We start from the raw sequence: 12,228 nt of genomic DNA, 5'->3' as shown, positions 1-12,228 counted from the left end.
CTGGTTAGATGTGTTGTTTGGTGTCCTCTCTATTTGGGAATTCAGTCGTCCTTTTTGAGGTTAACAGTGCCTGGCTGGACGAGCTCTGCTTTAGGATGGCGAAGAGCTTCTCTGTGGAAGAGCATCTTTCAGTCGTGCCCAGGTAACAAAACATATCTTTCAGCCACTGGTCAGGAGGTTCTTGGATTAAGGATATGCAGGGTATCATTTTAAACCACATCCAAGAATAATTTACTCATTGTTTGAGTTTGGTTTAAGCTAGAACTATCTTTAGTAGATATATTGTCTGTTCTTGATGAGTCAACTACCACAATGGAAAATTCTGTATTTTATTATTTCCAGTAATAGAAGTTTATTCATGTTGTTCCCCCCCCCCCCCCCCCCCCCCCCCCTTGATTTTCTGCCATTTTTTCCTTTATATTCACCATTTTTCAGCTCTCCTCTGATGACTATGTCCCCTCTGAATGCTGAGCTGGCAAAACAGGACCCAAAACCTCAGAGAAAAATAGGTTGGAGTTCACAAAACCACACACACACACACACACACACACATTTTTGCCACCTTTGGTGGCGTTTTAGTGTTATTGACACCCCTCTAAGGTAAAATGTATGAAGCTAACGAATTACTGTCCACGATGTTACTCTTTCTAGCCTGGCGAAAGGTTTGTACCACAATATAACTTTTCAAAAGAAAGTTGTCATTAGGCACAGCAGCGTTCTTTATAGACTGCAGTTTGAGATATTTGGGTTTATTTGAAATACTTTTGAAATACATGGAAAGGAAACCATCCAATAAAAATGTCACTCTTAAATATTTATCTTCATAAAATAGTCTGATGCCATCTGTTGTCTGAAGTCACACAGATACAGGGTTTTGATAACCACAGAATAAAGAGACGAGCCCCAAACTATGTCACAAAATCCAATATCAAATCATTCAGATTTTTTCAGTACCCTATTTATTTTCTGAACACATGATCGTGGTCTTAATTTGCATGATTCATCACTGCCTATTATTCAAAAGACAAAAAAATTACCCATAAAAATAAATGGTAGCGTGTTTGTAAAGTTTGAAATTTAATAAACTGACAAAATTCATTTATACTACAGTACAAGCATTTAAAAGTTTGGGGTCGGGCCTCTTATGCTGACCATGGCTACATTTATTTGATAAAAAATACAGCAACAACAGTAATATATCTGGCCCACATACTGACCTACAGTAGTACTTCCATTCTCTCTCCTATTCTCAAAATTAAAATGAATCAATTTCAAAGCCTCAATTTCATTACGTATTTCAAATTAAAATGAATTCTAAAATACTTTTTAAAGCTCGTTTATTTCCTTGCAAACACTTTTTTTTTTTGTTTTTTTTTTTAACTGAATAATGATTCGTATATGTTTCATGGATGTAAAAGCAATCCATCATCATCATTTCTCTTTTTCCCTTAAGGGAGGCTCTTCTTCCATCTCCATCTGGGCATTATTTCTCTTCCTTACTAGAGTTACATATCCTCAGAGGTTTAAATGTATTCCATAGCTCTTTCTGGGGCCTAAGTCAATACCATAACTAGGACAACTCATTTTCTTCCTACTGCTGGGGTTTGACATGCACTAGTCAGGATCCAGCAGTTTAGTCTGTGTGATTAAAGGTCTGATAACAGGCTGATCACTGTTCTCAGAGCTGAGTAACATTCTTGAAGAATGGGTTATGTCAGGATGTGGTTTGTTGACAATGAACCGAAACCACTACTTCTCTTTGGTACACTGTTTCTGTACCATTTGCCAATGTAAAATGAAACAATTTGAGAAACCACAGAAATAAGTATGAGCTATGAAAGAATACTGTACATGATTCCCTATTGCCTGAACTCATTACAGGAACGGTTTTATAATGTCCAAAAAGATTTTTGCACAATAACGAATTTAACTGATTTTAATCCTTATCTATTTGATGCCTTTAGGACAGGGGTGTCCAATTTTGCTTTGGCGGGCCACTACACTCCAGAGTTTAGCTCCAATCTTAATTAAACACATCTGAACCAGCTAATCATGGTTTTCAGGATTAATAGAGACTTCCAGGCATGTGTTTTGGGGCATGTCGGAGCTAAACTCAGCAGGACATTGGCCCTCCAGGAGCAGGACTGGACACCCCTGCTTTAGGAAGAAGTTGCATTTATAAGCCACTTTTCAGAATATACGTTTAGTCTGTGGTTGACTGAGGAACCGTTTTTGGAAAAGCGTGCATTAGATTTAATGGAGCTGGAAAAAATGAGTTCACCGAAGAGAAGGAAACTTGGAAAAATGTCAGTTCTTCAGGTTGTGATTTGTATCATATGACATCTTTTTTACTGTAATATGACTTTTTATTTGAATAAGTTCCTATTAGTATACATTTTGTGGTCAATAACTCTTTAGTCAGGTAAAATGTACAGTCAACTGTGCCGTATCACAAAATAAACCCAAATAAAATGTCGAGTATTATGTGAGTGGAAAGAGACTGAAGAGTGAAATGAGAGTTATGAAAATAGCTAAACGGCAGTTGGGTTATTACACGCTTTAGTAACCATCTATCAAACGTATTTCAAATTATAGTGGTAGAGTACATATAGGTAGATCTTAATTATATGACTAAACTGTTCTCTTTTTGTCTTCTAGGTGTGAGCTATCAGAAGAGTGTGAAGGATCAGGCTTTAGTTTTTCACACACAAGTGAAGTCATCAGGATACAATGCAGCTCCTCAGTAAGTCAGTAGACAGAGAAATACATTTTAGGGTCAGAACAGAAGTCTAACAAACTTCACGGTTTCTGGTTCGCGTGCATATAGTTTGCATGGTTTCAGGCTTTGAAAGTTGTAAGCTATCAAGCTCCCTGTTGAGTACAACATTTAGAAAATGTGTGAAATTCATCCCTTCAGTGTGTGTAATGAGAGTTTTAGATATTTATAAAATAGTGCATATGTCAAAACTTCCTTTTAGGAACAACATTAATATAGAAGTTCTATAGAATTATAACAAAAATATTACTCATGCTGTGTTCTGGTAGCTTTGAAATGTGACTTACAGCAAATGACTCTAATTGTACTCTTACCTAATATCTTCCATGCTGTAACTTTGGAGTTTAATCTGAGGTCAATTGCATGATATTCATTTAAACACTGTTTAATTCCGTTTCCACGGAACCTACAGGCCTGCTCAGACTCACTTTACTGAAAGGCTTTTTTGTCTTAAGATTTTTTTGTTGTTGCAATATTATGTAGTGAAGGAACAAGAGGACCTTGGAGAAGTATTTTCATGATGTATTTAAGGACTATCTTGGTAGAATCGCTCTCATCTCAAAGCCGATCACAAATGGGGTTTCTGTATTGCTTGTGGCCAGTTCAAGTACCTTGTGTATGAAAAACTAGGGTATATTCTATTGGGTTTTTTCAGGAATTAGACTATAAACTATAGCATACATCTCTTTTATAGTAGGACAATGTTTAGACCAAAGACCAACGTTAAGAAGAAAACCCACTCTGCCTCAACAACTAGCACAAATACGTAAGTATTTTGCCAGTTTAAGAGTCTCACGAATGCAGCAGTACTCAATAAGATCATTGTAGCTTCTGCTGAAATCTACATGCTGTTTTTCAACAGAAAAGGCCTCTTAAATGAGTATCCATTACATTTTGAAGCACCAAGTATGCCTTACACTCATTTGATGGTTTCCACAACTCCAACCACAGTCAACTCTCTACAGTACTCAGGTGAGTAACGGTACGGTCACACTAGGCTTCAAGCATGTGAGTTTTTTTATGGTCAATCTTCTTCTACACAAAGTGTAACCCTATAGCACCCTATAGCACTATAGTAACCTTCTGCAATTTTATTGGCTTAACATTGCATAGCACACAGTTTCTTTTCCAACTTTATGCATGACCAACAGCACTTAATAGCAGTAGCTAACGATCATTTGTCTGTTGATTATTTGCATTTTTGGTTCTCCTGTGGTCTCACATAAAGATGCAATATTCTGTAGCAGCAGCAAGCAAAGCAGAGTAGACTCCTGGAGTTAAACACAATAAAGCTGTGCACGCCTGTTTTTAAGAGTGCTTTAGTTTTAGACTTTCGCCTCAGGAGCGTGATTTTTTTAACTAATTATGCCTTGGTTTTTGTCTGTTAACTTTCTATTTTTGTGTCTAGGAGATGGAAAGCAGCTTGTGTGTGGTCTTGGAGACAGTTCGGTTTTGTTGTATAACTCTCCACTCACCGGTAACCCAGCTGTCTACACAGGTAGTGGGAGAGCTTCAGATCTGTAGTGTTTATTTTTTGTAAAATTCCTTCGCATGTCTATTATTTTCAGTTCCTGAATGAGTGGCGCAAAGGAATTGATTCAGTATTTTCATTTTTACATGCCATTCAGACAGCACAGCTGAAACTGACAGTTGGGGTAATTCTGATATTTGGAGGCCCTTCTTGTCCCTGAAATAGACGTTCTTTTCATTAGACTAAGGATTGTTATAAACAAGGAAGAGCGTAACAACACTTCACACATGTGTTGCAATTTATATATATCAGAATATGCCTACATATTTTTGTGTTTTCAGCTCCTGTCACTCAACAGTTCATGTCATTCATTTCAATAACAGATTTCCAGTCCTCGTATGCTTTTGTGGAGAGTTTTAGACAGGAATGCACTGAAATGAAATGTCTGAAATGTTGTCTTTATAATTTCAAAAAAAAAAATTGAAAGCAGTATAAATGAGTCTAATATAGTTTCATAGCTGCCTGTATAGTTTTAGTAGAGGGTTCCTTGCAAGGGGATCATCATTTTTGGAGACCTTGGCATCAGAATTTTAAACTAGAGATATGTTGTTCCTCAATTGATTGTTGTTTTCTGTTTGCAGGGCACAGTAAGGCTGTGAACACTGTATGCTGGAGTCATAGTAGGCGGTGGTTTTTGAGTACGTCTGAGGACCCCACCCTTTGCATCTGGACTGCAAGTGCTTCTGAACCTGTTCTGACCATGGTAACGTATCAACAATTAAGCCAAATACAGTCCTTGCTCTGACATGAGCAATTTAGAAGGTTATATTAGTTCTGAGCTTTTGCAGTACCTATAATTAAAGTCAAGCCCAGCTCAGAGTGAACAACTGAGCAAAGTATGAGAAGAAAAGTTTTAAGATTCAAGAAATTCATTTACATTTGAATGCGAACTCCTGTGAGAAGTGTTTGTCTTGGCGGTATTCCTCTGTTGGAACATCAAAGGCATCTGTGCAGTCCCGGTCAGCACAGACTCTAAACACTTGCAGACCTCTCTAAACCCTTATTTCACTCTTTCCCAGAACTCCCAACACAACTGAAGTTCATTCAAATCAGTTTTCTTCAGTCACAATCTGGCTTACAGTTTCTCTCTGGTGTCTTCCCACCCAGTCTTCAAGACTTGTGCACCTGTTTGTGTATATGTGGAGCCAAATATGACCCAATGCATCAGTGTTTATGTCATTTATATTAAAGAGAAAACCCTGAGTCTGCAATAAGAAACAGGGCTACTTAATGTTGAAAGCAGAGTATAAATACATTATAGGCATTTTGGCCAGAAAAACACTCAAGTAAATATGCAAACAAACGAGGACAAATGTTTGGCAAGGTCATTGCAGACAAGGAGTCAAGGTTTGACTGGCAGCATAAAAATAAGTAAAAAGTAAGAATATATATTTTTTATACTGTATATAGCATAATAAAAGCAGACAGTTTACACTAATATCGGTCCTTGTGGTAGTGATGATAATAGAGCACATAGTTGTGCACATTTCGGAAGGCAACGATGCATTAAATCATGAGCTAGAAACTACATACATTCACGTACTTGCATACACTAAATATCCAGTAGCACTCATATTCCACTCACCAAATTGTCTCTCATTGACTTTCAATAATCTCATATTTTCCAGACAAAAATAACATTCCTATGTTCCTCTATCCTCATTTATCTCTTCACACTCCATCTTTGGTAAAAAGAGAGAATGACTGAGATCTTGATATTTTAAACTGATATGGTGCTGTAATTTATACGATGTGACATATGAATGCACTTAGCACTTATTTAAAGGCTATTAATAAACTGTGATGTTGATGTGAATTACTGACTGTCTGTTTATGCACTGTTTGTTTAACTTCATGCTTTTGCAGTTCACAAAGCCCATCAGAACGGCTCAGTTTTATTATCTGGACAAGTTTTTACTGCTGGCGTCAGGATCAAATCTAATGCTGTACCTTTACCATCTGGACACCACAAGAGATGACATCAAGAGGTACGGGACACACACACAAGCAGTTAATAGACAGTGAGCAAGGGTAAACGCAGGGTACTGATGATGACTGTACAATAACTGAAGATCTGGTCTGACAAAAGCAAGGTTCAGTTCGAGGGATGTAAAAACTGAAAGTATGCCAGGCGATCAAATTTATAGCCATATATCAAAATCCTAGTTTAAAGGGATACTCCACTTTTTTTGGAAATAGGCTCATTTTACAACTCCCCCAGAGTTAAACTGTTGAGTTTTACCGTTTTTGAATCCATTCAGCCGATCTCCGGTTCTGACGGTACCACTTTTAGCATAGCTTAGCATACATCATTGAAGTGGACAAGACCATTAGCATTTCTCATTAAAAAATGACCAAAGTGTTTCGATATTTTTCCTATTTAAAACTTGACTCTTCTGTAGTTACATCGTCCACTAAGACCGACGGAAAATGTAAAGTTGCGATTTTCTAGGCTGATATGGCTAGGAACTATACTCTCATTCCTGCGTAATAATCAAGAAACTTCACTGCCGCACCATGAGAGCAGCAGGCGTAATGATATGACGCAGCGCCTGAAAATAGGCCACCTTCCGTCAACACAACGGAACTATTTTCAGGCGCTGCGTCATATCATTACGCCTGCTGCTCTCACGGTACGGCAGTGAAGTTTCTTGATTATTACGCAGGAATGAGAGTATAGTTCCTAGCCATATCAGCCTAGAAAATCGCAACTTTACATTTTCCGTCGGTCTTAGTGCACGATGTAACTACAGAAGAGTCAAGTTTTAAATAGGAAAAATATCGAAACACTTTGGTCATTTTTTAATGAGAAATGCTAATGGTCTTGTCCACTTCAATGATGTATGCTAAGCTATGCTAAAAGTGGTACCGCCAGAACCGGAGATCGGCTGAATGGATTCAAAAACGGTCAAACTCAACAGTTTAACTCTGGGGGAGTTGTAAATTGAGCCTATTTCCAAAAAAAGTGGAGTATCCCTTTAAACTCTAGTTAACACTGTTTAATATTACAAACACCTACTTCAGGCTTCCTGCTGTGTAGAATTTCTGTGTATTTTTGGGTTGTGGTCATGGTCACAGTATGGATGTCTGTTCTAGAGGGGTGAGTTCTTGTCAGTGGAGAATCCCTGAATTATTTCTGAAGAATCAATGAAGAAACCCTATCTTTAAATGCTTAAGCACAAGTGTTGGGGAATCCCTGGAAGAGATGGAAATGAAACATGAGCCAGATATTGCACATCATATTCTATTTATGATGGAACATCTTCTATCCCTCTTACAGAGAATAATTATGTGCACAAGACCTTTTTCAGCATTATGCTACTCATATAAAGACTGTACCTTTCTTTTTCCCTTCACATTTCTCTAAAATGGTCCATATGCAACCACAGTTGATACTGTTAAAAGAAATGTGGGAGTCGGTAAGAATTTATAATGTTTTTGAAAAGACTGCTCACCGAGGCTGCATTGTATCTGTTCAAAAATACAATGGGATTGTTGTGAAAGGGTTATGTTTAGTTTTTGCCTGACTTGCCATGAGATATTATTACAATTTAAAATAACTGTTTCCTATTTTATATATATTTTAAATTGTCATTTACTCCTGTAACGGCAAAACTGAATTGTCAGCAGCCATTACACCAGTCTTCAGTATGATCCTACAGAAATAATTTTAACATGCTGATTGGTGCTTTTTCAAGAAAAAAATTCTTATTATTTATCTTGAAAGCAGTTTGCTGCTTAATATAAACTTCTGAATGGTAGTATATTATTTCACTTCAGGATTAAAAGGAGTGTGCTACCTATGCTTACAATATTTGCACATCAGGCTCATGTCCACACTGCTACTGCTTTGTCATTATCCATAGAAAAATTTATATTTCAGAATCATTATCTTTTTGGACTGTGTTTAAAAAACGTTTGCTCTTTTTTCTCCTATAACACAGGTATACGCAAAGAAGCAAGTCCAAACTGGCCAGTAAATTAAGCATGAAATCAGGAACAGACATCACTTCAATGTCAGCGATCAATGACTTCTACTCCTGTATCCTAAAAAGTTTTTAGGTTTTTTTTAGGTAACCTGAGATCTAAAGTTTTAAGCTCTTCAGAAGTGTGTCCAAACCTTTTCCTTATTAAATGTTTTACATTTCATTTATTAAGCAATACATTTTCTGAACACTGCAGTCTGTTCAGTTTAGCCTATCCTTGCGTAAGGTAATGTAGTTGGCCTGATTTGGCAACACATGCAGTGGAACACATCAGCGTAATGATAAAATGTTGTTCAAGTTTTCTGCGTGTGCTTAGGATTCTGAAATAATAAAGCTTGTACAGATTATAATATATAATGTAGAGGGTAATCTCATGCCCTCTTTGGTAGTGCTCTAAAAGTCATGAACTATTCAGAAAATTGTTACTTAACCATATTGGATTTCTTTAAAGGTGACTGCCAGGACTCAAGCTGAAGTGTAAGTTCAGTTTACCTCTTTAACCGCAGATTTAATCAGATATCATCTTGGCTGCTGGCGCTGACCGCACCATCCAGGTGTTCGATATGAACCAGGGCTGTATAGCCACTCAGATTCCTGATGCCCACAGTAGAGCTGTCCACCACCTCACCCAGAACAAGGTAAGAGAATAAAACCATATGATGTCATTTTCCTTGTTCTTTTGAAATAAGGGATTGTTGTATGTTGACCACTTGTTTCCCATCATTGTTTCTGAAGGCCCCCCAAACAGTACACTTTTACAGTATATCACTCCCTAATCATACATACTTTATTCTACTCATCAGCTCATTAGTAAAGACTCCAATACCTAAAACAGGTGTGTCAAATAAGGGAGACATACTCTTTTGGATCGGTACGATTTTTTGTGTTTTAAAAGAAGTCTCTTCTGCTCACCAAGGCTGCATTTATTTGATTAAAAATACAACAACAACAAAAAACTGTAATATTGTTAAATATGACAATTTTAAATAACTGTTTTAATATATTTTAAAATTTAATTTATTCCTGTGATCAAAGCTGAATTTTCAGCATCATTACTCCAGTCTTCAGTGTCACATAATTCTTCAGAAATCATTCTAATATGCGGATTTGATGCTCAAAAAACATTCATTATTATTATCGATGTTGAAAACAGGTGTGTACAATTTTTTTCAGGATTTTTTGATCAATAGAGAGTTCAAAAGAACAGCATTTGTTTGAAGTAGAATCCTTTGTAACATTATAAATGTCTTTACTGTAACTTTTAATCAATTTAATTAATCCTTGATGAACAAAAGTATTGATTTCTTTCATTTATTTCCCCCAAAAAATAAAATAAAATTTCTTACTGACCCCAAAGTGGTTAATGTTACAAACGCTTTCTATTTCAGAAAATTGCTATTTTTTTTAACCTTCTGTTCATCAAAGAATCCTGAAATTAAATGTAAATAACTGTTTTCAACATTGATAATAATGAGAAATGTTTCTTGAAAATCAAATCATCATATTAGAATGATTTCTGAAGGATCATGTGGCACTGAAGACTGGACACTGATGCTGAAAATTCAGCTTTGATAACAGGAATAAATTACACTTTACTATATATTCACATAGAAAATTGTTATAATTGTATACATATTAAATTGTAATAATATTTCACAATATTAAAGTTTATTTTTATTTGTAATCAAATAAACGCAGCCTTGGTGAGCAGAAGAGACTTATTGTAAAAACATAAAAAAAAACGTACCGATCCAAAACTTTTGACTGGTAGTGCAGGGCCTGTTTACACTTTTTCATTTTATGCGTTTTTTCTGATCGGATAGCTATCCGATCGTGAAAAGACCAGTTGTAAATTCCCTCCGAAACGCATTCGAGACTAATTTAAATCCAATCGCTCAAACAACTTCAGGAGGTGGTCTGAGACGCATTGCAGACTGGACAATTGTAAATGCTTCTGGTTGTTAAAACCACATATGTAAATTTTACTCCCAAAATGTTAAAAAAAAAAAATGTGTGAGGGTGTGTTATAAAGCTGTATGACATGGTATAACCTAGGGGTTAAATGACTTTTAAATCAAAGCTATGACATATGACAGTGCTGCCCACAAGGCTATTTCTCCTACATAATAGCTTATTTTTATCAATTCTTTTGTCTTTGGGTCGTTATATTTATCACACATTGCTACTTTATCTGTATCTGATTTAGAATAAGCAGAACAGTAAAGATTACATTTATATGAATGCATTAGTGGGAGAAAGATTGCGTGTGAATTAATTCTACATGGCAGCATCACTCTACTAATAGTTAAGCTGTGGGTTTTAGTTACTAAGAATTATATGCTAGAACTTTTCAGTTTCTAAGCTGTTTTGTTTGTAAATCACAGAACAGTGTTGACAATACATTTCTGCACTACCTCCTATTGCGGTCTTTGATCTTGAAATTAGTTGATGATAAATAAAATGCAGCTCATATGTTGCTTTTGTTGACGTGAACTACGTTAAATTTACATATAGAGCGGGAATTGAAGATTGGATATATATTTGTTTTGCTGAAACACATTTATGTGGCCAAGTGTAAATGGAACTGTTTTAACAAATCAGATAGCTATCCAATCAGTAAAAACGCATGAAGTGACCGGGTGTAAACAGGCCCATTTATACAGTTCCCCAAAATGTGTACAGTTTCCCGAAACATTCCAGAGACTGGATGTGCCGGATAATACAAATATGTTACTACCTTTTAAAATCATCCTTACAGTTTTTTACCCAACAATTTGGCAACTAAAAACCAATTTAACAACTAAAAAAATTATTTTAGGAGCCAGTCCTGTTATATTATATTTAAAAAATGAGTGAGGAATTTAGCTATTAAAGTGATTTAAATTATTTGGTATGTTTTATTTGTTATCGTATATTACTGAAAAATATTGTCCTTGCAGTTTTAACTTGAAAATGAGCAAATGTTCAAAAAAAATTCTAATAAATGCTGTTCTTTTGAACCTTCTATTCATCAAAGAATACTGAAAAAAAAACATATCACAATTTACACAAAAATATTAAGCAGCACAACTGTTTTCACCAAATTAGCATATTGATTGATTGATTTCTGAAGGATCATGTGACACTGAAGACTGGAGTAATGATGCGAAAAATTCAGCTTTGCCATGATCACAGGAATAAGTTAAGTTCTTCAAAATAGTAATAATATTTCAGAATATTACTGTTTTTACTGTATTTTTAGCACATTAATGCAGTCTTGGTGAGCATAAGAAACTTCTTTCAACACATTATTTACTGGCTAACCTTTTGAATGTTCGTGTATATTATATATCAAGGGCAAGTATGTACAACCAGCCTTTTACTCACCCTCTAAAACTTGTTTTGACCACCATTTTAAAAACAAAGCAGTGCTGCAGAGAGACCAGTGCCCTTTTCACTCAGAATTTTCTGACCTCAGTGGTCATTTACAAGATTCCCACGACTCAATACTGGTGGTGACCCTTGAGTTACAGCACTAAAATTGGAATTACAAACCACTTAAGCTGTTTGTGGGTTGTGTATGTATTTTTGTTGTGTGTCTGGACTGTGCTCTGGGTTCGTTGTAAACCCAAAGTAATATACTTTGCTTCTGACTCACTTTGCTCTTGGGTTAACCTCATATCCATTGCAACCTTGATGAAGTCACTTTCAGAAACAATACCAAGGAAATACTGACTGAGCCCTTATCTTAAAGATAATTATAGTTAATGAAGCTGATTGGATGAGTTTTGTACTCATACTGAGGGGAAATGGGGCCCATACTAATACTACCGTCCACACCCAGATATTACTTTATTCAGGCTTCTTTGAACAGGAGCTCAGTGTAGTCAGGAAGAAGTAGATTATTCTGAATATCCAAATTCAACCTCAACCTTAATGTGTGGCATCCTTGAAGG

At 36.0% G+C, this 12,228-nt stretch overlaps 1 protein-coding gene across 1 annotated transcript in view; it reads left to right on the top strand.

Annotated features, from left to right (window-relative positions):
* wdr27 (WD repeat domain 27) overlaps window positions 1-12,228 on the top strand; it is a 62,413-nt gene that overhangs the window by 8,139 nt on the left and 42,046 nt on the right. Inside the window, exons 11-20 of the mRNA XM_056255007.1 lie at window positions 9-142; window positions 436-509; window positions 2,659-2,743; window positions 3,471-3,542; window positions 3,639-3,748; window positions 4,185-4,274; window positions 4,889-5,010; window positions 6,174-6,295; window positions 8,252-8,349; window positions 8,810-8,931. Of these exons, the coding sequence (XP_056110982.1) occupies window positions 9-142; window positions 436-509; window positions 2,659-2,743; window positions 3,471-3,542; window positions 3,639-3,748; window positions 4,185-4,274; window positions 4,889-5,010; window positions 6,174-6,295; window positions 8,252-8,349; window positions 8,810-8,931 (1,029 nt within the window). The remainder of the gene's footprint in view (window positions 1-8; window positions 143-435; window positions 510-2,658; window positions 2,744-3,470; window positions 3,543-3,638; window positions 3,749-4,184; window positions 4,275-4,888; window positions 5,011-6,173; window positions 6,296-8,251; window positions 8,350-8,809; window positions 8,932-12,228) is intronic.

This window comes from Rhinichthys klamathensis, unplaced genomic scaffold, assembly GCF_029890125.1.
Source record: "Rhinichthys klamathensis goyatoka isolate OS25496 unplaced genomic scaffold, OSU_Roscu_1.1 h1tg000115l_1, whole genome shotgun sequence".
NCBI classification, from domain to species: Eukaryota; Metazoa; Chordata; class Actinopteri; order Cypriniformes; family Leuciscidae; genus Rhinichthys; species Rhinichthys klamathensis.
Note: the sequence above shows the minus strand (reverse complement) of the source record. Positions and strands in the feature narration are given on the sequence as shown.